Source organism: Papio anubis, chromosome 18 (assembly GCF_008728515.1).
Source record: "Papio anubis isolate 15944 chromosome 18, Panubis1.0, whole genome shotgun sequence".
Lineage (NCBI taxonomy): Eukaryota > Metazoa > Chordata > Mammalia > Primates > Cercopithecidae > Papio > Papio anubis.
In genome coordinates this window covers 72,000,373-72,027,588 of record NC_044993.1, presented here as the reverse complement: position 1 = coordinate 72,027,588, position 27,216 = coordinate 72,000,373, and the positions used below count along the sequence as shown (strand labels likewise).

General features: G+C 59.2%; 2 protein-coding genes across 5 annotated transcripts in view; both read right to left on the bottom strand.

The window, feature by feature from the left end:
* The window catches only part of PKD1 (polycystin 1, transient receptor potential channel interacting), an 82,744-nt gene that overhangs the window by 23,852 nt on the left and 31,676 nt on the right, over window positions 1–27,216 (bottom strand). The window lies entirely within an intron of this gene.
* Window positions 26–22,576, bottom strand: LOC116271338 (polycystin-1-like). Of its 2 annotated transcripts, XR_004179903.1 has the most exons (12): window positions 21,963–22,576; window positions 6,132–6,203; window positions 5,939–6,010; window positions 5,499–5,668; window positions 4,649–5,320; window positions 4,346–4,529; window positions 3,691–3,911; window positions 3,400–3,515; window positions 2,862–2,988; window positions 2,264–2,505; window positions 210–1,798; window positions 26–134 (listed from the first exon to the last, which is right to left on the bottom strand). XR_004179903.1 is itself a non-coding variant. In XM_031658584.1 (11 exons), exons 1-11 carry the CDS (start codon window positions 22,175–22,177, stop codon window positions 761–763), a joined length of 3,129 nt encoding a protein of 1,042 aa, XP_031514444.1. In that variant the 5' UTR covers window positions 22,178–22,576; the 3' UTR covers window positions 73–760. The 2 variants fall into 2 exon arrangements, 1 of the variants encoding a protein (XP_031514444.1); XM_031658584.1 differs by having other exon boundaries at window positions 73–1,798.

Genomic DNA, 27,216 nt, shown 5'->3' with positions numbered 1-27,216 from the left:
ACTGAGAGCTTGAAGACCGCTGCGCTCTGATAAATGACATTGAAGACTACGTTCTGGAAGGTCAGGGACTGCTTGTCGTTGATGGTCCACCGGAAGACCACGTCTGAGCCGGCCTCCACCACGGGGCTGTACCTCTGCGGGGGGACTAGTGTCAGCCTGGACTCTGTGGAGGACTGCTCTGCCCTTGGCCTGTCGCCTCCTGGACACACCTCCCATTGGGCTGGAGAGTCCCACGCAGGGCACAGACTGGAGGAGGTGCCCGGGGCACTGCATGCCATGGGAGCCAAGCCTGGGCGGGGGCACTGACTATCCGGCTCTCCAACCAGCCACATTGTACTACTGATGCCTCAACCGCTCTGTGCCTCAGTTTCCCCATCTGTAAAGCAGACCTAGTACCAGCTACAAAGAGTCCCCCTCTCTCTGAGTCCTCTCAGACCCTCCTGGGGCTCCTGCCCCACCTCCTCAGCCAGAGAGCTCGGAGCAATGAGGGGAGGCACACGGGCCTCACAGGGACAGGACCCACATCGGCTGACAGAACCCAGGACAGGCTGCACAGGTCATGCCAGGGCCATCAGAAACGGCCCCTCCCAAGGCCCCTGGTGCAGCGGCAGGCACCCACAGGACGGAGACAGCCCTGTCCCGCATGTGCCCAGCATGGTAGCACCGCAGGCAGCCCGCACTTTCCCATCAGAGGTTCAGTCTTCACCTCAAAAGCTACTCGCTTTAGCCAGGCGAGAACACAGCAGAGGGTGTGACAGACTCATGGGGGTTCGCGTGAAGTCAGGGGGCGGAGTTTTAAATTCATTTCATGAAATGAGACAGTGGAATGTGTTAGTGGAGCCGCTGTCCGAGCTGTGACTTTCCAGGAATTTAGAGCCCACCAGGTAGCCTGAGGAGCCAGCCAGCAGGACCTGCCCAGGGCTGACGTCCCCAGTAACTGGGCTGCCGCTCTCACTAGGAAGCCAGGCCTCGTGCCCTGTGTGGGCACCCTGTCTGTGGGCACCTGCCTGGGGACTGGCGGCAGAGCCTCAGCCGTACTCACCACTAGGACTCCCTGCAGCACACGAGCCTCAGGGCTGGGCGTGGCACGGAGGCCACAGATGGGCTCCTCCGCCGTCACCCGCAGGCTGAGGTTGGCCCGGCTGGCACTGTTTTCCGCCACAACCTCCACCATGTGCTCCCCCTCACTGAGCCACGGCAGTGCTACCACTGAGAACTGGGTATCGTTGGTCTCCCAGGGGCAGCCGGGCAGGAGGGTGGCCACCAGGGCAGGGCAGGCAGCCTCAAAGCGGGTGCTGACATTGCCCCCAGGCCAGCGAGCTGTGGCCGTGGCGTTGGCACCAGAGTCCACCTGGAGCACCAAGGCCGAGCCATTGGTGGGCACGTAGAGGTGGCCATTGTGGGGGGCAGGGTAGATGACCCGCAGCCCAGCCACTGGGGAGACCACGTTGAAGCTGCAGGACAGGTTATGCTTGGACACGCCATTGCCCACCTCTGCCCGGACCTCATAGCGCCCAGGCAGCCGCAGCCCAGGGTTGGGCCGCAGGCCCAGCAGCACGGTGAGCTGTTCCGTGGCTGCAAGCAGCCGCAGGGCACACGCAGGGCAGGCCCGAGTGCCCTCCAGCTGGGCTGGCAAGTGGGGCAGCCAGGCCGAGGCGTTGGCAGAGAGGTACGGGGCCTGGGGGCCAGGGTGGCCGGGAGCCGGCGAGCAGTGCAGGAGGGCGCCAGGGCCAGCGTCGTGCTGCAAGCCAACGAGGTCACCAGGGAGCATGAGGACATCCTGGCCATGGAGGGTGACCTGTGGCAAGGGAGGCAGGGCTGCATCACGTCCTCATGGTCATGGCCCGTGGACCCCTGCACAAGGGAGGAGGGGGGACAAGCAGGGCTCCCCACTTCATCAGCCAGGCCTCAGGGAACTCCCCACGGAGCTCATGACAGGGACAAGCAGGACAGCTGCGGACAGGGGGACACACGGGGAGAGGACACAGGCCGAGATCTGGCAGGCAGGAAGGAGCAGCTGTGCCAGGAGAGGGGACAAGGAAGCACAGCACGTGCCAAGAGCCCAGGCGAGAGCTTCTCCCATTGGGAGAGGGGCAAGGGCACTGCAGAGGTCGGAGGTTGGAGGTCAGAGGTTGGAAGTGGCAGGGACATGGGAGGAGCCTGCAGGCTGGGTGTGTCTGGTGAGCAGACCCAGACCTTGGGCAGCAGACAGGAAGGTGGCCTGAGGAGATGCAGGGGACAGACTCAGGTCAGGGCCACACACCGAGTACTGCGTGGGGGGCCCCGCAGGAACGGAGAAGAGGAACTCTCTCCATAGCGCATAGAGGGCCCCGGGCAGCCCCGGCCCTGACGTGCAGCCATTGGCCTGGGGATGGCAGGAGGCGTCCAGCGGCACGCAGACATTGGCTGCAGGGCACCAGCGTCCCCCCGGCATGCACTCGGGGACCAGCTGGGTCCTGTTGTCCGGGGACCTGCTCTCAGGCTCGCTGCCGTTCTCTGGGGTCCCTGCGAGGAAGGGAGGGTTGTTGGGGCCCTGACTCGCCCACAGGCCACCGTCAGAGATGCCCACCTGACTGCACGGGCAAGCCTGGCTTTGCTGTGAGAACAGGTCTCCCCGCCTGGGCAGCACTCCCAGCCCAGTGCTGCCTCCCTGCCTCTGGCCAGCCGACTGACCCAGGCCGGCCCCCAGGCAGGCCCGACCCGATCCATCCCTGGGACACCTGGAACGAGCTGGTGTCTCTGGAACTCCAGCTCTGTCCACCAGAGACAGGGGACCGCTCTGGTGGCCACGGGACCAGCAGACGTGAGAGCTCAAAGAGGCCACCCCGAGCCCTGCGGTGCCCACCACCCCAGAGTCCCACCTGCCGTGCTGAGGAGCCGGTACACCTGCAGTCGCAGCTGGGCAGGCCGCCGGAGCTCCTGGGTCCCAAACTCGGCTGTGGTGAGGAAGGCTTCGTGGCTCAGACTCAGGCCCGGGAATACCATGACCTGGAGGGTAGGGGGCCGCCTCAGCTCCACAAACTCCACCCCAGCCTGAGGCCCAGACTCCCCTGACCCAAACTTCCCCAGAAAGAGGGGAAGGAAGGGAAGTGAGCCTTCAGACCCCCACATGCCATGCTCCTGTCGCTCACGAGGAAGACTCCGATGGAAACTGTCCATGGGCAGCAGGACCCCTGACCTGCCTTTCAGGAATAACTCGCAAACACTCAGAGAAAAGGCCTGGGGGTAACGTGAGTTAACACTTTCCTCTCTGCACTCTGGGTTTTCCCAACCATCTTCACTAGGCCCAAGCAGCATTAAGGCCCCCAAGATTTTTAGCGAGGCCCACAGTGGGCAGGGCAGGCAAGGCCTCCAGGGGCAAGCAGGAGAGTGGGTTCTAGAACACAGAGGGCCAACTACCTCCACGGGCTCGTGCGGGGCTGAGAGGCCATCCTGCGGTGTCAGAGGCGTCAGGGGTCCCTGCAGGTCCCCACTGGGTGCTCCCACGAGGAGGTTCTCGGCATCCTGCACTGGGCCTGGGGTGGTGAGTGTGCAGTGAGGCGCCAGGCCAGGGCCCAGGACACCAGGGCCAACAGACTGGGGACCGAGCAGCCCGAGAGCTCCCACCAGCTCCTCCACCTCCACCGCGGGCCCTCGGCAGACCCCTAACCATAGCCAGTGTCTCAGGACCCCCGCCTGGCCCCTGCACACCTCCAGGCCGCAGTTCGCAGACGTAGCTGTGTGGCGCTGAGCACAGGTCAGTGTTGCACCACCCGGTAGGCCCGAGCCGGACGCAGTGCTCAGCTGTGGCTGGGTGTGGCTCCCCGGGCAGCCAGTTCTGGCAGCTCTCCAGGCTGAAGGCCTCGCCCTGCGGCGCCAGGCCCGCCTCCGCCCCCTGCACAGTCGAGAAGCCGATCCACACGTCCAGGCTCCTGTGGGCGAGTGTGGGATGGCAGGGGGCTCAGGGCACTCCTGCATCCTCCTACCCTCACAGTAGCCCGTCCAGAGCCCCATCACTGTCCCCCTTTCCAGATGGGGAAACTGAGGCTCAGAGCCCAGAGAGCAAGGCCCACCAGCCCAGGCTCACAGCAGCACCCACCCATGGGGCCTGTGGGCACTGGCAGGGATCTCTGTGCAGGCCACCTCCCATGTGGCGTGCCCCAGGAGGGTCCAGAGGCTGTCCCCAGCTCACGTCAGCCTCTGTATCTGCAGAGCTGACGCAGCGGCCCTGCCGGCCGGCGCCATCTCCTCACCAGGGCCGGCCCAGCTCCCGTCTGTCTCCACCTAAGCCTCCCCAGCCGCGGGCTCTGCCCCAGTGTTTTGGAGATCCCCCAACCTCTGGCCCCTCAGGGGTGGGGGCAGGCACCTGGTAACCCGGGAGACCAGGAAGCGCTGCACGGCGGGACTGTCCACCATGGCCAGGGCGGCCCCAGCCCAGGCCCGGCACTGCTCCTGTGCCTGCAGCCAGGCTGCCTTCTCCACCACCAGGCGGTAGCAGTGCCCGTTGCCAGGGAAGATCTCCGTGTCCGAGGGGCAAAGCGGGTGCACCACTGGAGACCGGTGGGAATGAGGGTGTCAATGGTCAGTGTGGGCCTAAGATGGGGGTACCAGGCTCTGCCCCACCCAGACGGCCCTGGGGAGGAAGGGGAGGTGGGCAGGAGGCACTCACCTCGGGCCAGCTCCTCACCCAGGGCCACGATGCGGTAGGCAGCCTCCAGGCCTGAACCGCCACGGTTCTGGATGCTGAGTTTGAGGCTCTCGTCACTCTGCACCGAGGACGGGCACACGAGCTCCAGGGCAGCAGGTGCCGCTTCCACCTGCACGTTTGTCCCCAGCAGGGCTGAGCCGACCCCCAGGGCCACCACAGCCGTCACATGATAGCGCCCAGGCAGCACATAGCGATGCGAGGCAGCCGGGCCAGCGGCATCCACCTCGGGGGAGCCATCTCCGAAGTCCCAGCGTGTGGCAGTGACAGGGAGCGGGGCAGCGATGTGGAAGGCTGCTAGCTGGCCAGAGGCCAGGGGTCCATGGGGCCCCACCAGGGCAGCCCCTGGGGAGGCAGGGAAGACATACTGGAGGAGGGTTGGGCCCCCACAGTTGGGCGCAGGAGGCGGCGGGGGGCCAGAGCAGAAGGACAGGCAGGCGAAGGAGGCACTGGAGGGCTGGGCTGCCCCACACAGGCACCAGCCCTGCTCCGAGAGGGCCGCAAGGCCCCGGCCAGTGGAGAAGCAGAAAGCGCTGCAGGCCTCTGGCTGAAGTAGGCCTTCGTGGGCAGCTGAAAAGGCCACTGCTGCCACAGTGCCTGAGCTGTTGTCAGGGAGGCACGCGATATACTCCTCACCTAGAAGAGGCAGCTGCTAGACCCTGGGTTCCCCTCCTCCTGGTTCCACCCCATGCCCCCCATCCACCCACAGGCTCCCATGCTGCTCTCTTGGCCCGGAGGCCCTCCCAGGTGTCTGCAGGGCCCAGGTCCCACCTGGCTGGGAGTGACAGAGCTGGCCCCACCCACTGGCACTCACCACAGTCACTGTCCAGCAAGGGGATGCCGAGCAGAGGCTGGCCAGCCAGGGAGCCAGGCCCAGCACACATGGCCGCCTCGGGCTGCACCACCCGCACTTGCTGCTCCTCTGCCCATCGCGGCAGCCACGCCAGGCCACAGTCACACTCAAACGGGTTCCCACTCAGGTTTCTGCAAGGCAGGGGCAGGAGTTGGGGACCAGGTCTGGTGGGAAGGGTCTACACCAGCCCCTCACCGGCAATCAGGCCCTGGAGCCACCCTGACAGCACCGCCACCCCTGCCCCAACCAAGCCGGCCCTGGGGGGCTCCAAGCAGGCAGTGAACTGCCCCCAGGATCTGGTCTCAAGCCTGGAATGGGACACAGACCAACTGGGAGGGCAGAAGGGATGCTGGGGGCCTGGGGTCCAGCCACTGACACCCACCCAAAGAACCACAACTTACATTTCACTTAAATTAAATAAATTAGCAAATATTCCTTCTTCTAGCGTAGAAATCTTGTTGTTGCTTATATCCCTGGAAGAGAGGGGGGATTCGGCAAAGCTGATGGAAGCCCCCACAGCCGAGCAGCAAGAGGCGGTGCCGCCGGCCCATCTGGGATGAGCCCTGCATGCTGGCGAGGCTGGGGGACACTCACAGCTCTGACAGTTGCGAGAGGTTCGCCAGGAGCCCGACGTCCAGCGCCCGGAGCAAGTTATGGGAGATGTCTCTGAGGAGTGAGTGGCAGTGGGTCAGGGCCAGAGCCCCTAGTAGGCCAGGCCATCCCTGGGCCCACCCCATACACTTTTAGCACCCCCAAGCTATGGCCTCCCACCCTTGAGCTCCCCACTCCCTGAGGTCAGAAGGGGTCTTTCTGATGGAAGACCCAAATGAACGCTCATCTGGGGAAACCAAGCCAGGAGAGGCCTGGGGGCCTCAGCCCTCTGTACCCATCTCAGCCCTATGCCGAGTGCCACACAGACCTGTCCACCCAGGGCAAGGATGGGCACAGACCCCCAACCCATCCCATGCAGGGCCAAGGTCCTGCAATTTCCTGTCCACAGTCGCCCCCAAGAGCCAAGGCCCCCTGTCCCCTGTCCACAGACCCTCCATAGAGCCAAGGACTCCCATCTCCTGTCCACAGTCCCCCCCAGAGCCAAGGCCTCCCAACCCTGTCCACAGCCCCTACACAGACCCGAGGGCCCCCCATCTCCTGCTCCTAACCCAGCAGCAGGATGGTCCCACTGTGGGACCACAACCAGGTATGAATGTGTGAGAAGCAGGCTCACTACCAGGCTACCAGGGAGCACAGGGAGCAGGTACCATCTTGAGGCATAAACCCAGGAGAAACGAGACATCCAAGATGGCTGGGCATGGGGGCACACGCCGGTAACCCAGCACCGTGGGAGCTGAGACAGGAGGATCGCTTGAGCCCAGGATTTAGAAACTACCCTGGGCAACACAGTGAGACCCCATATCTACAAAAAATACGTATCAGCCAGGCATGGTGGCATGCGCCTGGGGTCCCAAACACTTGGGAGGCGGAGGCGAGACAAATCGCTTGAGCCCAGAGAGGTCCAGGCTGCAGTGAGCTGAGATCGCATCACTGTACCACAGCCTGGGTGAAAGGGCGAGACTCTACCTCAAAAATAAATAAATAATAAATAAATAAAACATCAAAGACCAGCAGACCTAACTCTATCTAAAATACACAACTTCTACACAAAATATAAATAAAATCAGAAAACAAACTACAAGTTGAGAAAAGCACTAGCAACTTAGATGACATATTGAAGGCCAAAAATACTCTCCCAACACAGCTAAGAACGAAAAAGTCAACTATTCCAGTTAAAAAGAAGAAAAGGAATTTGGGTGTGGTGGCTTATGCCTGTAATCCCAGTGCTTTGGGAGGCAGAGTAGGGAGGACTGTTTGAGACCAGGCTGGGCAGCATAGCAAGACCCCATCTCTACAACGAAAAAAAAAGAATCAGCCAGGCATGGTGGTGTGTAGTTGTAGTTCCAACTACTCGGGGGGCTGAGGCGGGAGGATCGCTTGAGCCAGAGAGGTCGAGGCTGCAGTGAGCTCTGATTGTGCCACTGCAGTCCAGTCTGGGCGACAGAGCAAGACCCGATCTTGAAAGAAAAAGAAAAGAAAGAGGTCGGGCACGGTGGCTCACGCCTGTAATCCCAGCACTTTGGGAGGCTGAGGTGGGTGGATCATGAGATCGAGACATCGAGACCATCCTGGCCAACAGGGTGAAACCCCATCTCTACTAAAAATACAAAAATTAGCCGGGCATGGTGGCGGGGGCCTGTAGTCCCAGCCACTCGGGAGGCTGAGGCAGGAGAATCACATGAACCCCAGAGGCGGAGCTTGCAGTGAGCCAAGATCACACCACTGCACTCCAGCCTGGGCGACAGAGCGAGACTCCATCTCAAAAAAAAAAAAAGAAAACAAGAAAAGAAAGGAAAGAAAGGGAGGACAGAGAGAGAGAAGAGAAGGGGAAGGGGAAGGAGAAAGGGAAGGGGAAGGGGAAGGGGCCGGGTGCAGTGGCTTCTGCCGGTAATCCCAACACTTTGGGAGGCTGAGGTGGGTGGATCACGAGATCAAGAGATCAAGACCATCCTGGCCAACAGGGTGAAACCCCGTCTCTACTAAAAATACAAAAATTAGATGGGCATGGTGGTTGGCGCCTGTAGTCCCAGCCACTCAGGAGGCTGAGGCAGGAGAATCACGCGAACCCGGGAGGCCGAGGTTGCAGTGAGCCGAGATCACACCACTGCACTCCAGCCTGGGCAAAAGAGAGAGACTCCGTCTCAAAAAAAAAAAAGAAAAGAAAACAAGAAAAGAAAGGAAAGAAACGGAGGACAGAGAGTGAGAAGAGAAGGAAAAGGGGAAGGGGAAAGAGCCAGGTGCAGTGGCTCCCACCCGTAATCCCAGCACTTTGGGAGGCTAAGGCAGGCGGATCACCTGAGGTCAGGAGTTCAAGACCAGACTGACCAACATGGAGACACCCCATCTTTACTAAAAATACAGAATTAGCTGGGTGTGGTGGTGGGCGCCTGTAATCCCAGCTACTCGGGAGGCTGAGGCAGGAGAATCACTTGAACCCAGGAGGCGGAGGTTGCAGTGAGCTGAGATTGTGCCACTGCACTCCAGCACTCCATCCTGAGCAACAAGAGTGAAGCTCCATCTCAAAAAAAAAAAAAAAAGAAAAAAAAAGAAAAGAAAAAGAAAAAGAAAAAAGGAGGGAGGGAGGAAAAAAAGGAAAACTCAAAAAAAAAAAACCAAAAAAAAAAAACAGGCAATGAAAAGAAGCACAATTGGTCACAGCTGTGGGAAAGACAGTCCATGTTAGTAGTCAGTGGAGAAAAAGCAACAGAAACCACAGGGCGGCAGCATGTCTCTCTTTTCAGAGCTGCCTGAGTACAAACCAGGTCCTGGTGCTGGTGACAAGCAGGTGAGAAGCCAGAGAGCCAGGGCAAACCGAGAACTCCACGTTCCCTCGGCCTCAGGCACCTCCGGGGTCACCATGTTGCCCACCCTGGGTGCCCCTCCTGGTCCCACCACTCCCAGTAGTGTACCTGCCACAGGGACTGTGGCTCCCTCCCCAGCTCTGCACGCCAACCCCTTGCTCCCCAGGCCCCCAAGGCCTAGCCGCCTGCCATGGGCCTCTACTTCCCCAGGTATCACCCTCCCCACACGTGACCCAGCAGGTGCCTCCGCCCAGACCTGCTCTTCCCAGCAATGACCACCTGGCAGCCAGGCCTAAGGTAGGGCGGCCTCCATTCCTGAGTGCCCACCCGGCCCCTGCCAGCCTCCAGCCCTGCTTATCGGAGCTCCACTCCCATAGCAGCCTACCCTGGCACAGGAGAGACGCACACACAGGCTGCCCAGAGGGACCCGGGGCCAGGGCAGGGGCTTCAGAGGGGAACCAACAAAGGGGACCAGAGGCCACCCCAGCTGAGGGGGACAGAGCAGACGAGGCCTTCTCCATGCCAGGAAGCAGCACCAGCCACTGACGGTGGAGCTGGGCCCTGACTCGGGCTGGGTGCCCAGATAGACGAGGTGCTGTGGGACACTCAGAGAGCCTGTGCCAGTGCCCTGGGCTCCTGGAGGGGAGAGGATCTGGGGGCCAGGCACACAGGGAATGGCCCCTCTGGCAGGGCTGCCGTTTTCCCCCTAACTGAACTCAGCTTCTCTGCCGTCCCCTCCTCTACACCAAGGTGGGGACATAGGCTGAGGTGCTCCCCACTGCCCGTAAGGACGGGGGTGCCCACAGCCGCACTGCTGGGTGTCCATAGCATTCCACTGTGGGATGGGACAGGCCGGCGACTGGAAGACCAGCAAGAGGCCATTCTCGAGATAGGGTGAGGCAGCCAGACTCCCACTCGCTGCCCAAGCATCATGCCCGAGGGGGACACTGTGCCATGAGGAACGGCAGTGAGACCTGAGGAGGGACTTGCCAGCGGCTGCAGCGGCAGCAGAACCAACGCTTCAGGGAGAAATGAGGCAGTGGGACCTGAGGAGCAGCAGCTCTAGGGGGCAAGGGGTGCTGCAGAGGCCACGGTGAACACAGGCAGGCCCCCTGGAAGGGACACAGCTGTGAAACAGCCCTGGGGAGGGGGCACAGGCTCTCACACCTGCCCCTAGGCATGGGGAGCAGCTCCCACAAAGGCCACAGGAGGAAGGAAAGAAAAAGCCTGAAAATGTTTGGCCACATCCCATTTTCTGGAAAATCCATCAAGAATGGCTGCTGCTGGGAGCTGACAAGCCAGGGCAGGCATGGGGGCAGGTCAGCCGAGGACCCCAGAGCCCACCCGCTCCCCGCCCACCCCACTGCGGACCAGGCCTGGGGTACCATGGACACTTCTTCCACGCCAGCAGGCAGCCTCGCCTGTCATGGGTGCTGGCCACGCACTCCCTGCACGCCAGGCTCTGGGCTGGCTCCTTCTCCTGGCCCTCACCCCGGCCCACGGCCCAGAAACACAGCAAGGCTTTGGGGACTCCGCTCAGCCGAGCTCCCAGAGCCCAGGACAGCAGAACCAAGCTGCAGCCCAGACACGAGCCAGATGCAGCCCCCCACGGTGTGCAAGCATCTGCCCTGGGCAGGACTCAGGTGTGGGCTTCAGGAACAGGGATGGGCACAGGGGTCCCTGTGGAGTCCTCACCCCGCTTGCTCCCGTACTTTTCCACATCTCCATCTGCTTTTGCCATCGCCGTTCTGGGGGAACGCCAAGGCCTAGCCAGGCGGCCTCGCGCCAGCCCCCCACCCCGCCCCTCAGGCTTCCTCTGCACCCGCCAGGTGACATCATCACCACTGTCTGATGCCCTGCCCCCACATTCTGGTTCCCTGCAAGGATGGAGGACACAGCAGGGCCCAGGCATCTGGCAGCAGGACCACAGGGTGGCCCTAAGCCCAGGCAAGAACACAGAGTGGAGTGCAGGGTCCTCTGGAGTCCCAAGGCCTTGCTGCCCCACATACCCCTTGCCCCAGTTCCTGCTGTTAGCTGGAAGGGTGGGAGCCAGGTGCACAGGGATGGCCTGATGGGTGCCCGAGGGCCAGGATGTGCTCCCAAGTAAGCTGAGAGCAGGCTTGTTGAGAGGAGTGCACCCCCATGGGGGGCAGGACGGTGCTCCAGCCCCGGGACACGAGGGGCCCCCAGCACTGAGTGTCTGATCTGGAAGGCAGGAGGAGTTAGGACCATCCTAGCGTAGGACCCAGCAAACTCCTTAGCGGTTTCTGGGGCACCATTAGGTGGAGAAGGAAGTCCCAGGTGTGTGGCCACAGTGGGGGCTTCACCCCTTCCTAGCACCATCCTGGAGCAGGAACAGGAACAGCAGAGGATGTCGCCAGGCCTGGAGGCTCCCCCTCCACACCCCTGTCGCAGGTGGGGCCACGTCCCAGGGCTGTGGGCAGCGGGGCCAGCCTGCCAGCCCAAGGTAGGTGACACGTGTCTCATGCTGCAGCGGGTCTGCCCGCCACCCAGGCGTATGAACCCCAGGTCAGGCCCCCTGGCCCTGGAGTGTGGGCCCCTCAGGGATGTTCCCAGCCGGGCGCTGGCTCTCCTGCCTTCCCCTGGGCTCTGCCCACAGTTGGCGCAAGGGTGGGTGAAGCCTGAGGCTGGCAGGGCCGGGAAGTCTTGGGGCTGGGCCTTCCGCCCCGCAGGCGCTCCTGGGCAGGAGGAGCCGTGGTCGGGGCTCGCGACAGTGGGGCTGAGAACTTCCCTGGGTGTGGGGCAGCCCCCAGGGCCCTCCCAATCCACAGCAGAGGGAATGGCCGCGGACAAATCGGACCCGCCTCAGAGCCCCACACTCAGAGCTGACTGCCCCAGGTGCCCACTCCCCAGACCAAATGCTAAGTGGGGTCTGGGGGCCAGACGGAGCCCCCAAAGAAACATCTGCACATTCCAGACGCATGTGGTCAGCAGCAGGCGTGCGCCAGGCCCGGCACCCCCGCCCGCGCTGGCTGCCTCACTGGAAACTGGGCTGGGGGGGACCGGCTCGGAGGGGCCTGTGGAGCTTATGTAACCACTCCTCCCTCGGCAGGGGCAGGACGGGACGCCAGACCCGGGGAGGCCCCATGCCCCCTGCCAGGCCCCATCCTCTCCTGGAGGAGACGGTTCCCCTCAGCCCAGCAAGGGGACTCCCAGGCCCAACCCTCCCTAGAGCAGGCCCAGGGTGAGGAAAGGGGCCGCAGTGTGGGCGCTGGAGAGGACAGGGGACAGGCGGCAGTGCCACCCCCACTGCGGCCCCTTCCTCGCTGGGCCAGGCGAGCCATGACCTCATCTGTTTCCCTCTGTGCTGTGCTCCTTTCTATTTAAGGAGAGTGAGGCGGTTTCCAGGGCCGGAAATGATCCTGTTTAAATTAACGGGCTGCAGTTTGGGACGGCGCTCATCTGAAGGAACACAGTGCAGCCCCAGGCTGCGCAGACGGCTGCTGGCTCCGCCTACCACTTCCATGGGGAGGGCCAGGGAGGCCAGCCACAACCCCGGCCCCACGAGGGATGGGGGTTGCAGCCTCTGGATAGAGGACGAGGCTGCCAGGGCCCAAACAACAGAGCCCTGCATAAGGGTCTCTGGGTCCTGGTCCTGGGGTGTGAGACTAGCCGGGGAGCCCCAGACCCAGTGGCATTCTGTCCTTACAGATCCCTCCCATGGCTGAACTCTTCCCGGGATGAGACACTGGGGGTGACATGGGCAGCCTCAGGTCCTCCCGGGACCCACAGGCAGGCACACGGATGGAGACTCCGGCCTCGGAGCCTGAACAAGGGAGATGAGAAAGGGGAGTCTGTGATGTCCTTGCCTACACTGATGGAAAGACACAGTCAACTCAGAAAGGGCTGTTTGGAGGCGAGCCCACCTGTGGGGTGTGGGAAGGAGGGTGCTTCATATACACGTCCACCTGCCGCTGGGGTCAGGGTCACCCTTCCAGGTCAAGGGGAGAATGAGGGCCGGCTCCTGGTGCCCCTGCTTGCAGGGAGTGCCTGCAAGCTCCTTGCAACACAGAGCCAGGCGCTACGACCCCTCGCGTCCCTCTCCACTCTGACCCGTCACAGCCGGCGTGGGCAGGTGCTGCTCTGGCCCTATGCTCCTGATGAGTACACTGAGGCTCCAGGGGCCCCCCTCCCCCACACCACCCCCCAAACACCTCCCCAGGCAGCCAGCAGGGTCCAGTGTGTCAATGGAGGAAGCCAAGGCAGGAAGAGGGTGGGGGGGCAAGTGAACTGGCCAATGAGCCCGGCTGTGCGGGCGCAGCAGTGCCCTGGAGATAGCAGCCGCACAGATCCGGCCGGGCAGCTGGAATTCCATCACCCACTCAGCTGTGGGCACAGCCAATGATGGCACAAGCCAGCCTGAGGCCAGGGCCACGATGCACAGTGGATGGGCTCAGGACCCGGACCCCCTGTACTCCCACAGCTGTGACGTTCCCTGGGCAACGGCTTGCCCCAGCACTGGCCTCATTCCTGCCTCAACCAGAAGGAAGAGCTGGCTTCCGCCCCTGCCTGGACACAAAGCCCTTTCCGAGGTGGCCTCACAGGACCCAGCCTGTCTTCAGATCATGGAGCTGCTAAGGTCAGGAACGCCAGCTGGGCCAGGGCTGGGCCTTGGGAGCTGCAGGGAGAAAAGGACGCTGCCCACCTCAGCCCCAGATGTAGCCCTTCTCCTGCCACCGGTGCCTGGGCACCCCGGCCCCTCGGCGAGGACAGCTGCCAAGCCACGAAGAGCGAGGTGTTCTGGGAAAGGGCGTGAGCTGCATTTTCCAGCTGCACTCACTCTGCAGGGGAACTGTGGCGCCCCCGCCGCTGTGCCTGCCCGCAGACGTGCCCGGCCTCAGCCAGCTGGAGCGCAGGCAGCAGAGCGCGGGCCAGGCCCAGACAGCAGCGGGATGTTTTCATCCCAGGGCGCTTGGTGGGCTGGGCTCCATGGCCACTGCAGAGCTCCAAAAAAGAACACGTGTGTCTCCCTCCAAAGTGTCTTCCTCACTGGAGAGATCCTAGGCAGGGTCTCCCCCCGAGCTGGGGGAGAGGTACCCCAAGGTCGGGGAGCGAGGGCAGTGGCAGAGCCACCCCATACCCTAGGGGACCCAGGGAGGGGCTTGCAGATGCGGGACCCACATTTGGCAGCAGTGCCAGGCCACTGTCACAAGACAGTGGCCAGCGCATCACCCGCTCGTGGGCCAGGATGGCAGAAGAGATCCACGGAGGCGGCTCCAGCAGGAGGCCCTTGCAGAGACACCCTGGTCTCAGAAGAGCCCACAGAAAGCCAGGAAGGGGGATGTCGGGGCTCAGGCTTGGCACAACCTCCCCAAAGCTCCCAAAGGCCCTCGGTGCCCACCAATGATGGCACACACCGCCACTGCCTAACAGCAAGGCTGCAGCAGGGTCCGCACGTCAGAGCAAGCACTGAACAGAACTCAGGCAGTGCTGCACGCCAGTTTAGGTCAAAAGAACAAAAGGAGCGAAGACGGCGCTCACAGTTCTGCCAACACTTTCCAGCTCCGCATGTCTCACACACACTAGAATGCGTCAGAAGGCACCAATGCACGAACACTCAGGTGCAGGCACAAGCAGGAGTGGGCCAGGTCTTGTGAGACCCCACAGCCACGCGGCCCTGCGCTGAAGGCACCAAGGCTGGATGCTGAGGGGTCCACAGAAGTCTACCCATCCAGGCTGCTCTGGCTCCCATTGTCCAGTATCCAGTCTGAGCATGGGCACAGTGCCTGGCTCTGGGTGCCCCTCACCCTCAGGCTGTTACACTCTGCTCTGTGGCAGGGAAGGTCTCACAGTGCATGCAGGACAGGGGAACGGGCCCCCAGAACCCCCGAGGGGACCGATGGAGCTACTTTAACAAGTTATGATTGTTAGGGCCACCAGTGGCTGAACCACGTTGCTGCTACACTGCTCCACAGGGCGCATCTAATCATGGAGCCCACTTTACAGGTGAAGAAACTGAGGCTGAGAGACTGGACCAAGGTCACACCGGAAATGGAGGCGATGGGATGTGAACCCAGGTCTGACTCCAGGGCCCAAATTCCCTACCACTTGGGTTCCCAGCCTCCTTCCTGAAACTGAACAGGAAACCAGAGGGAAGGGACACAGCAGGGATGAGCCTGGGCGGGACAGGTGGGAGGGGCTGGCAGCACCCAAACAGCTGGACCTGGGCGCAGGGCCCCAAAGCCCCTCAGGGAGTCCAAGCACATCCCAGCCCCAATCGGAAGCGCCATTGCCACTTCTGTCTATAAACCAGGGCACTGGTGTGGGCCCCACACCCCCTGTGTGGCTCCAGGGGTCTGCCCCAGAGCATGCTGATGAAATCATCTCCACCACGGCTTCTCAGAGCCTCAATTTCCTGGTCTGTAAAATGGGACCAGGAGTGGCTCCAACCCTGCAGCACTGTGATGAGGAATGGAGAGACAAGAAAACAGAGGGCTCAGCGTAGGGCCCGGCATGGCCACCGCGGGGGAGCGGGTGCAGGCTTTTCCCGGACCTTTCCTTTTTGAGATGAAGTTTTGCTCTGTCTCCCAAGCTGGAGTGCATGGTGTGATCTTGCCTCACTGCAACCTCTGCCTCCCGGGTTCAAGTGATTCTCCTGCCTCAGCCCCCAAAGTAGCTGGGACTACAGGCATGCGCCACCATGCCCGGCTTCTTTTTTTTTTTTTTTTTTTTTTGAGATGGAGTCTCATTCCGTTGACCAAGCTACAGGGCAGTGGTATGATACTGCCTGACTGCAAGCTCCGCCTCCCAGGTTCAAGGGAGTCTCCTGCCTCAGCCTCCTCAGTAGCTGGAATTACAGGCATGTGCCACCACGCCCAGCCAAATTTTTGCATCTTTAGTAGAGAAAGGGTTTCACCATGTTGGTCAGGCTGGTCTCGAACTCCTGACCTTGTGATCCACCCACCTTGGACTCCCAAAGTGCTGGGATTACAGGCGTGAGCCATCGCGCCCAGTCTGGTTTGTTTTTTTTTTTTAAGACAGTGTTTCCTGTCACCCAGGCTGGAGTGCAGCGGCACAATCACGGCTAACTGCAGTTTCAACCTCACAGACTCAGGGAATTCTCCCTCAGCCTTCCAACTAGCTGGGACTACAGGTGCCACCACTAATATCTATTTATTGGTCTTCCTATGTTGCCCAGGCTGGCCTCAAACTCCTGGCCTCAAGCAATCTGCCCTCCTGAAGTGCTGGATTACACGCGTGAGCCCCCACGCCCAGCCAGCCGGTGGTTTTGATTTGTGTTTCCCTCATGACTAATGAGGCTGACCATCTTCTCACGCGGGGTTAGCCATCTGTGCGTCTTCTCTGGAGAAATCTCTGTTCGGATCCTGTGTGTTTTTTTTTTTTTTGAAACAGGGTCTTGCTCTGTGACCCAGCCTGGAGTGCAGTGGTGTGATCACAGCTCACTGCAGCTTTGACCTCCTCAGCTCAAGTGATCCTTCCATCTCACTCTCCTAAGTAGCTGGAACCACAGACGCACACTACCACGCCCGGCATGTTCTTTTATTTTTTAGAGACCAGGGTCTCGCCCTGTTGCCCAGGCTGGTCTCAAACTCCCGGGCTCAAGCAATTCATCCACCCTGGCCTCACAAACTGCTGGGATTCCAGGTGCGAGTGGCCCCTTGCCGATGTTTAAATGGGGTCCCTGTCTGTTGCTGAGTCACAGTGTTCCCTGGATGATCTGGATGCAAAGCCGATACTGGATGGATGACCTGCAGGTGCTCTCTGTCTCCACAGTTGCCTCTGCAGCGGGAGCTCGGGTGCTCCAGGTTCATCTGCCCACATTCCCAACTGCTGCAGACACAACCAAAGCCTCCCCAACTCCTCCACGGCCCCTGCCAGCGATCGCATACAGGAGTGAGTGTGTGATTTCTTCTCCACATTTTTGTCCACAAGTTTGGCGAGTTTGCATTTGTGTCTAATAAAGAAACTACCGTTTCCCACGCATGCACGTTCTGAATGCCTGAGTGCGGGAGCCACGTGGGATCCAGCTCAGGGACCACAGGAGAGGCCAGCTGGGACATGCAGGATGCAAGTCCTCCCCACCACCTCCGCTCGGCTGCCAGGGCTCGGCTCTTCCTAGAAGGCACGGGCCTCTCCTAGGCTCTCCTGACAGAGGCCCTACCCCTGCCCCCCAGTCACCTTGCCCTTTGGGGACTCTCTCTGGGCCACAGAGAGCTTTGAAACCTGGCTTCAGTGTCACCTGCACTGGGGGTCCTTCCAGGCCAGCCCCCTCCCCATCATCTATCTCTATCCTTGGAGAATCATTTGCGTGTTGCTTGAACGCGGGCTCCAGTGATAACAGAGCCCTCAAGGGCAGCCCTCCTTCTGGTAAGGGCTCATGGAGGCCTTGGTGACAATCCCTAGTCTTCGCTCTCAGGATCCAGGGACCAGAAATAGGAGCAGAGGGCCCTTCCCTGGCCTTGTCAGCCCCCAAGGCAGCCATGCCCGTGGCAGCTGCACTCTAAGGCATCAGGCCTAGGGGTCGCTCCAGAATGCCTATCTTCCCCGACGCCAATCCCAGGCAGGGACCCCGGGGGCTGTGCCTCCTACCCCTACACTCCCCGACACTCTCTTGTCATTCAGGGATGCAGGTGGGAAAGGGCAAGGCCCTGGGTGCTCCAATATTTTACATCAGTGAACCAAGCACCTACCAAGTCCCTCGTATGTGCCCAGTCCTGGACCCCAGCATTCGTGAGACGGCAGCAGACCCAGGTAACCCCCAGCCAGGGTGAGTGGCACCCAGCACCAGGAAGTGGCCTTTAGAGCAGGCAGCCCTGAGCCAATGACATCTACACCTAGGGCAGTGCCAGCCAGGACAACCTCCAGGACAATGGGATATCCACTCCAATAACCAATTTACAAGAAATACAAAGGACACACTCACAGTACCACGGAGGTGACACCACGGAGGTGGCACCCCCAAGACACAGTGGGAAATCCAGGCTGCAGGAGTCAAGTTTCTTCAACAAATTGCATAAGGAGAAAGAGAGGAAGGGAAGCTCCTAGACATCATCGGACATTTAAAAGACAGGCAGTGGCTCACACCTGTAATCCCAGCACTTTGGGAGGCCGAGGCGGGCGGATCATGAGGTCAGGAGATCAAGACCATCCTGGCTAACACGGTGAAACCCTGTCTCTACTAAAACTACAAAAAATTAGCCAGGCGTGGTGGTGGGCACCTGTAGTCCCAGCTACTTGGGAGGCTGAGGCAGGAGAATGGCATGAACCTGGGAGGCAGAGCTTGCAATGAGCCAAGATGGTGCTGCTGCACTCCAGCCTGGGCGACAGAGCAAGATTCCATCTCAAAAATAATAAATAAATAAATAAATAAATAAATAAATAAATAAATAAACAAAAGACATTACTCACACCTGTAATCCCAGCACTTCGGGAGGCCAAGGCAAGCGGATCACCTGAGGCCAAGAGTTCGGGACCAGCCTGACCAACATGGTGAAACCCCGTCTCTACTAAAAATATTTTTAAAAATTAGCCGGGTGTGGTGGCACGCTTGTAATCCCAGCTACTCAGGAGGCTGAGGCAGGAGAATCGCTTGAACCCAGGAGGCAGAGGTTGCAGTGAGCCGAGATTGCGCCACTGCCCTCCAGCCTAGGTGACAGAGCCAGACTCCATCTCAAACAAAACAAAACAAAAGACATCAGCTGGCTGGTCCAAGCACAGTGGTGTTTATAATGAATTGATCACAGCCAGGTAGAATTCTTTGTTCTTTCTCCAATCCCACTGCTTTGCTTGACCAGCCTTAAAGACACATATATATTTTTGCCTGGTGCTGTTGCTCACACCTGTAATCCCAACACTTTGGGAAGCCAAGGCAGGCGGATCCCCTGAGGTTAAGTTTGAGACCAGCCTGACCAACATGGAGAAACCTCGTCTCTACCAAAAATACAAAATTAGCCGGGCGTGGTGGCACATGCCTGTAATCCCAGCTACTGAGAGGCTGAGGCAGGAGAATCGCTTAAACCCGGGAGGCGGAGGTTGCAGTGAGCCGAGATCACGCCATTGCACTCCAGCCTGGGCAACAAGAGCGAAACTCCATCTCAAAAAAAAAAAAAAAAAAAGTATGTATTTTTAAAATACATTGGCTAGGCATGGTGTCTCATGCCTGTAATCCCAGCATGTTGGGAGGCCGAGGTGGGCAGATCACGAGGTCAGGAGATTGAGACCATCCTGGCCAACATGGTAAAACCCTATCTCTACTAAAAATACAAAAATTAGCCAGGTGTGGTGGTGCATGCCTGTAATCCCAACTACCAGCTACATGGGAGGCTGAGGCAGGAGAATCACTTAAACCAGGGAGTCAGCGGTTGCAGTGAGCTGAGATCACGCACTCCGGCCTGGAGACAGAGCAAGGCTCTGTCTCAAAAAAAAAAAAAAAAAAAAAGACATCAACTAACTGCACTGTGTGGACCTTATTTGGCTCCTGATTCCAACTATTAAACCAAAAATCTGAACACACCAGGCCTTTGGTGGCATTAAGGAATTGTTTGTTGTGTTAGGTGGGTCTGCGGTATTGCCATGCCCTCCAAAATGCTTGCAGATAAAGAAAAGGAATTTGGTTCAAAACATGGGTCAGGAGGGAGAAGGGTAGGGGCAAGGAGGGCAGGGCAGGCTCTGGGGTGGGTGGTCCATGAGTCAGTCACAGCTCTGCCCACGTCTCCCCACGAAGCTTCCAGCCACGCGTAGCAGCACATTTTGCAGTGCGCCATCTTTTCCAAAAGCTGCCACCTCTCAGCATCATCATTAACCCAAGGAAGGCTGTGGCCTCAGAAGCCCCGGCTGTCCTCCATCGGGGACTGGACACAGCTGTCCCTGTTGAGCTTCAGCAGCAGGGGAGCCACAAGTAGAGAGGCACCTGCATGAGCCCCCAGGAAGGCTGCTGGGGACACCCAGATAGCAACGCTCCTGGGCCCTTAAACACCCGCCAGCAGCTGTGATCTGTGTCCTCGACCTCCCCAGCTCGGCCCCTCTCCCCTGGGGAAAACCCAGTCATCTCCCTGAGGAGGAGATTGCAGGATAGACAGCAAAATGGCTGGGCAGCCTCCACAGCACAGAGGGTGGCCTCAGGGGCCAGCCAGGGCCTTAACATCCTTCCCAAGGCCCCAGTGTCCCATGGGTCCCCTCGCCCCACCTTCCAGAACTCTCCCAGCGGCAGCTCCAGGTGTGTACAGAACAGCACCCACCTGCCCACATGAGGTCACCCTGTACCCTGTTGCACAGTTGAGGGGCCTGGCAATTGGAATCTTGCCAGCTCAGGCTGGGACAGGCCACCAACTCCCAGGGTCCCCCTCCTCCAAACCCCAGGATCAGAGCCTAAGGGAACACCACAAGGCAGGGGCAAGGGTGAGGGCTCCACTGCTGTGCTGAGGGCCTGGAGAGCCCGGGCCTTGTTCTCTGGTCAGCCGTCACCAGCGCCCTTCTCTCCTGGACAGCTCCTGAGGGGCTGCTCACATGGACACCACCAGGTGCTGGGAAGCAGGAACCCCAGGTGCAGGACCTGGACAGAGCCCCCAGTGACCAGACTGGCAGACACAGGAGCCCTCGGCTACAGCATCAGAAACAACGGGTGGGTAGGTCTGATGCAATTCTGTGGGCGCTGCTGCCAGGCAGGAGCAGGCCATCTCCACAGAGACGGCCGCAAGACGCACGCTTCAGCAGTCACTGAGCGCAGGAGCAGTGTGGCCCAGAGGGGTACGAGCTCCACGGGTCCAGGAGAATCCATTCTTCTCCCACCCTTGAGACCAACCAGCAAAGCCCCAAGGACACACGGCTACCCTAAGGAAGGGTGGCCACAGGCAGGAGTGACCCAGAAACATTACAAAACCAAATGCTAGGACCCACCCAATGTTCAGCAAGTCTGGGGATGTGCCACATTCCCCAGGGATCCAGCACGCACCCAGGGAGACACAGCGTCCTAGGGAGCAGCCTGGAGCCTGGGAAATACAAGGCATCAGACTGGCCCCGAGACTCTCCACAGCGCTGGTGACAACTGTCTGCTTATCTTAGTCCCCTGTGCCCTTTTCAACCCAACTCTGGATCCTGAGCACCTCAGTTCCATACCCCTGCTATGCACATCCCGGCTGTGATACCTGGGACAGGTCCTGCCCTGACTGTAATGCCTGGGACAGATCCTGTCCCGACTGTGATACCTGGGACAGGTCGTGTCACCTCTCCAAACCTGTTTCCCCATCTGTGAAATGCAAATCTCCACAGTCCCTATGCCTCAGAGGGTCAGGGTCAGGATTCCGCATGACGACCCCCAACAGGAGCCTGGCACAGACCTGGCTATGGGCAGCGTCTCCATGAAGGCCACCTGTTGCTTTTATGTCCAGAAAGCGAACATGACAAGGCTTTAATCCCTCACAGCAATCCTCCCTCGCCGCTGTTCTCAGGATAGCCTTGGAACCCAACAGCAGAGCGCCTGAGGCCCTTCATGACTCCAGCCCACCCGCGAGCCCACCTCCCGTGGCCAGCCTCCAGCCTCACGGTCTTTGCTGACAACGTTCACGCCCCCTTCTTCTGGACCCACCTCAGCGCCCCTTCCTAAGCATCAGGCCAATTCTTGCACATCCATCAAATCCTTGTCCAGACACCTCCTGAAAGTCTTCCCTACCGCCCCCGACAGCCATCCCCACCTCCCAGGGTATCCCGCAGCCCCAGGCCGCATCCCAATTCCCCTCCAATTAGCGACTGTTTGTCCTCTCAGCTGAGCGCGGCCTCCGCGCCCCGCCCCCGCTGGCGTCTGCAGAGCCCCCGGGTGGGACGTCTGTCTCCAGACCCGGGGTTTTTCGGCTCCCCGGGGCCGTGCCAACCGCGGCTCCAGGCGTTCCTTATTTAGCAGGGCCGCCGTCCCGCGCCGGAGCCTCGCCCTGGGAGCGTCCTGGCCCGCGTCCTGCTTCCAGTACCGGGCCAGGGAACGCGCCCACGCCCGCCCGCCCCGCGGCCTCTCCCGGGTCCCGCTGGGCCCGCTACTCACAACGCAGTGGCGTCCGCGGGGATGCGCAGCGCGGGACCGAGCGTCCGCAGCCCGCGGCCCGAGCAGTTGACGCGGCAGGCGGCGCCGGGCGCAGGGCCGCAGAGGCAGGGGGGCGCGCAGGGCCCGCAGCCGCGCCCGGGGTCCCCCGCCAGCGCCCCGAGCCACAGGCCCAGGCCCAGGACCAGCGCCAGGCGGGCGGGCGCCGCGGGCGGCATTGTCAGGGCAGCGTGCGCATGGCCCCGCCGTCCCCAGGCCCGCCCGCGCGCGGAGACCGCGGCTCAGGCGGGGCCCGCGGACGGCATGGCGGGCGCGGAGCGGGACGGGGCTGCTGAGCGACCGGCTGCTGAGCGACGCCCGCTCGGGATTCGGGGACAGGCCGCTCCAGAAGCTTGGCCGCCCGCTCGGGCGCTGGCGCTGCAGTGCGGGCCCGGCTGCGGCTCCTCCTCCTCCTCCCTGCGCGGCGCGAGGCGGGCGGGGCGAAGGTTGGCGGGGCGGGTGCAGGCTCCGCCCGCTTCGCCTCAGCGCGACCGGGCCAGCGATGAGGGACGGGCATCCGAAGGCTTCACCCTCAGCTCCGCAGGGTCGGCAGCAGGGCGGGGCGTCCGGAAGTTCCGCCCCACGCGTCTCCGGGTCGCATACGACGTGGGGCGGAACAGGAGGCGGGGCGTCCTGAAGCTCCGCCCGTCGCACTGCAGAGTCGACAGAGGCGCGAGGTGGACAAGGTATTTTCTCGCTCCGCCCCACTGCAGGCTAAAGTACGTGGGCGGGAAGCCACCTGGCTCCGCCCTTCTGCCCGGGTGTGGGCCGGGCCGCGGGCTCCTCCTCCTCCTGCAGCAGCCACAGGCCGCACCCCGATCCCTCTCCCGGACTGTCTCCGTGGGCGTCCCCAATCAGTGTCCGCAACCTCCCGATGCTCCCGCTGACTCCAAGCTTCCCTACCCCAGGTTTCCCGGCTAAGAGAGAGACAGAGGGAGAGAGGGGGAAGAGAGACAACAGGCAACGGGAGGTTGAAAGACAAGAGGGAGGAAACCCACATCCTTCATTCCCCATCCATTCATTTATTGCCTTATTTATTCCATTGAATCTTCACAGCTCTAGGAAAAAGGTGCTACAATTATTCCCTTTATTAAATGAAGTCACTGAGGCACAGACAGTTTAAGAAATTTGCCAGCAGGGCGCAGTGGCTAACTTCTGTAATCCCAGAACTTTGGGAGGCCAAGGAAGGTGGATCCCTTGAGCCCAGGAATTCGAGACCAGCCTGGCCAACATGATGAGACCCCGTTTCTACAAAAATTAGCCAAAATTAGCCAAACTGGCTCACGCTTGTAGTCCCAGGTACTCGGGAGGCCAAGGCCAGAGGAGCATGTGAGCCCAGGAGGCAGTAGCTATAGTAAGCCGTGATTGTGCCACTGCACTCGAGCCTGGGCAACAGAGTGAGACCCTGTCTCGGAAAAAAAAAAAGGAAAAAAGAAAAAAAGAACTGGCCAGGAGCGGTGGCTCATGCCTGTAATCCCAGCACTTTGGGAGGCCAAGGCAGGCAGATCACAAGGTCAGGAGTTCGAGACTAGCCTGGCCAATATGGGGAAACCCCGTCTCTACCAAAAGTACAAAAATTAGGCCAGGCACGGTGGCTCACACCTGTAATCCCAGCACTTTGGGAGGCTGAGGTGGGCAGATCACGAGGTCAGAAGTTGGAGACCAGCCTGACCAATATGGTGAAATCCCGTCTCCATTAAAAATACAAAAATTAGCTGGGCGTGGTGACACGCACCTGTAATCCCAGATAGGAGGCTGAGGCAGGAGAATTGCTTGAACCCGGGAGGCGGAGGTTACAGTGGGCTGAGATTGTGCCATGGCATTCCAGCCTGGGTAACAAGAGTGAAACTCTATCCCAAAACAAAGAACAAAAAACCAAAAACCATGTGGTGAGACAGAGCAAATAAAATGTGCCAGAGATCTTGTTTGGTTCATGGGGGAAGACATTAGGGAAATGTTTCTTGATAAAATACAGACCTGAGGGTTTTTATTAACAGTTAATAATTGTTAGCCTAAAAGGGGAAAACTAGAAGAGGAGAAAAGAAACAAGAAAACCTGGCCAGGCGCAGTGGTTCACACCTGTAATCCCAGCACTTTGGGAGGCTAAGGTAGGCGGGTCACATGAGGCCAAGAATTGGAGACCAGCCTGCCCAACATGGCGAAATCCCGTCTCTACTAAAAATACAAAAAGTAGCCAGGTGTGTTGGTGGGTGTCTATAATCCCAGCTACTCGGGAGGCTGAGGCAGGAGAATCGCTGGAACCTGGGAGACAGAGGTTGCAGTGACCCGAGGTCACCCCACTGCACTCCAGCCTGGGCGACAGAGTGAGACACCATCTCAAAAAAAAAAAAAAAAAAAATATTGCCAGGCACAGTGACTCACGCCTGTAATTCCAACACTTTGGGAAGTCGAGACGGGTGGATCAAAAGGTCAAGAAATCGAGACCATCCTGGCCAGTATGGTGAAACCCCGTCTCTACTAAAAATACAAAAATTCGCTGGGCGTGGTGGCACACGCCTGTGGTCTCAGCTACTCAGGAATCTGAGGCAGGAGAATTGCTTGAACCCGGGAGGGGGAGGTTGCAGTGAGCTGAGATCGTGCCACTTCATTCCAACCTGGGTAACAAAGTGAGACTCTGTCTCAAAAAAAAAAAAAAAAAAAGACAGGAAACTGCAAACACAAAGTAAATGTGCCATTGTTGATACCAGAAAAATAAACCTAAGGCAAAAGGTGTTAAATGGGTAAAGAGTCTGTTTTTCTACACAATAACAGGTATAGCCTATGTAGAATATATTATGAACTGTTGTGCTCTCAAAAATAGAACATTGGCCAGGCGCACTGACTCACGCCTGTCATCCCAGCACTTTGGGAGGCCGAGGCAGGCGGATCACCTGAGGTCGGGAGTTTGAGACTAGCCTGACCAACATGGACAAACCCCATCTCTACTAAAAATACAAAATTAGCGGGGTATGGTGGCGGCGCCTGTAATCCTAGCTATTCGGGAGGCTGAGGCAGAAGAATTGCTTGAACCCAGAAGGTGGAAGTTGCGATGAGCTGAGATTGCACCATTGCACTCCAGCCTGGGCAAGAAGAGCAACACTGTGTCTCCAAAAAAAAAAAAAAAAAAATAGAACATCAGCCTACGAAGCTAAACTGTGAAATACAAACATTGCAAGAGGGTTTATCACACCTTCTCTTGAGGTTTACAGATCAAGTAGACAACTTTTGTCTGGGCACAGTGGTTCATGCCTGTAACCCCAGAACTTTGGGAAGCCGAGGAAGGAGAATCACTGAGGCCAGACTGAACAGAGAGAGACCTCATCTCTACAAAAAATACAAACAAAAAATTAGCCAGGCATAGTGGAGCTCGTCTGTGGTCCCAGTTACTTGGGAGGATGAGGTGGGAGGCTCACTTGGGCCCAGAAGGTCAAGGCTGCAGTAAGCCATGATTGCACCACTGCACTGCAGCCTGCATGACAGAGTGAGATCCTGTCTTAAAAAAAAAAAAAAAAAAAAAGGAGAGAGAGACAATTTTTTTTCTTTTGAGACAGAGTCTCGCTCTGTTGCCCAGGCTGTTGGAGTGCAATGGTGTTAGCTCACCACAACCTCTGTCTCCCAGGTTCATGTGATTCTCGTGCCTCAGCCTCATGAGTAGCTGAGATTACAGGCATGTGCCACCACACGTGGCTAAATTTTGTAATTTTAGTAGAGACACAGTTTCACCAGGCTGGCCAAGTTGGTCTCTAACTCCTGGCTTCAAGTGATCCACCTGCCTTGGCCTTCCAAAGTGCTGGGATTACGAGCGTGAACCACCATGCCTGGCCAAAGAGACAATTTTTTTAAGTCAGTAAAGATATAGAGACTTTGAGTAGCACAGTTAATAAGGTGTACTGTACACAAAACAGGGCTTGTTAACTATGTTGGCATTACAGATGTTAGGCAAGGTCAGAGGAAAAGCTTAGATAAGAACATGGCCTTTGGCCGGACACTGGCTCATGCCTGTAATCCCAGCACTTTCGGAGGCCGAGACGGGCGGATCACAAGGTCAGGAGATCAAGACCATCCTGGCCAACGTGGTGAAACCCTGTCTCTACTAAAAATACAAAAATTAGCTGGGCGTGGTGGTGTGTGCCTGTAATCCCAGCTACTCAGGAGGCTGAGGCAGGAGAATAACTTGAACCTGGGAGGCGGAGCTTGCAGTGAGCCAAGATCTCGCCACTGCACTCCAGCCTGGCAACAAAGCTAGACTACATCTCAAAAAAAAAAAACAGAAAAGAAAACAAGAACGTGGCCTTAACCACCACCGCCCCCTAGAGGCTCTCTTGGGTACTTCTGCTTGCTCACTGCACCAAATCTTGAACCCAGATCACAACTGAAGCTCCCACAAGCACACCCTAATTCAGAGATTCCCACCTGAGTAGAGAGGCCTGAAGAACCATCCAAAGAGGGTCACAGGACAGGTGGACACCCTGACAGCCCAGATCACTGAAAGGTAAAGATGGAAATAATGGACTGGGCGCAGTGGCTCATGCCTGTAATTCCAGCACTGTGGTAGTCCCAGGTGGGAAGATCATTTGAACCCAGGACTGGGAGACCATCCTGAGCAGCATAGTGAGACCACCGTCTGTACAACAAACAGAAAAATTAGCCAGACATGGTGGCGCGTGCCTGTAGTCACAGCTACTTCGGAGGTTGAGGTGGAAGGACTGCTTGAGCCCAGGAGGTTGAGGCTGCAGTGAGCCATGATCACACCACTGCACTCCAGCCTGGGAAACAAGGTGAGATGTTGTCCCAAAAAATAAATAAATAAACGAAAAAAGGGAAGTGATGGATGTGTACCTTTTCTTGATTGACGTGCACCCACAATGGTTTCATGGGTGTACAGATATGTCAATACTTATCCAATTCTATACTCAAAAAATGTGCAATTGGCCGGGCGCGGTGGCTCAAGCCTGTAATCCCAGCACTTTGGGAGGCCGAGACGGGCGGATCACGAGGTCAGGAGATCGAGACCATCCTGGCTGACACGGTGAAACCCCGTCTCTACTAAAAAAAATACGAAAACTTAGCCAGGCGAGGTGGCGGGCGCCTGTAGTCCCAGCTACTCGGGAGGCTGAGGCAGGAGAATGGCGTAAACCCAGGAGGTGCAGCTTGCAGTGAGCTGAGATCCGGCCACTGCACTCCAGCCTGGGTGACAGAGCGAGACTCCGTCTCAAAC

Coding starts and splice junctions, on each gene's coding strand:
- LOC116271338 (XM_031658584.1), bottom strand. CDS start 22,177: ATGCCGCCCGCGGCGCCCGCCCGCCTGGCGCTGGTCCTGGGCCTGGGC. Junction 5,321..5,498: donor CTTGCTGGACAGTGACTGTG/GTGAGTGCCAGT, acceptor TGCCTCTTCTAG/GTGAGGAGTATATCGCGTGC. Junction 3,516..3,690: donor CTGCGAACTGCGGCCTGGAG/GTGTGCAGGGGC, acceptor TCACCACCCCAG/GCCCAGTGCAGGATGCCGAG.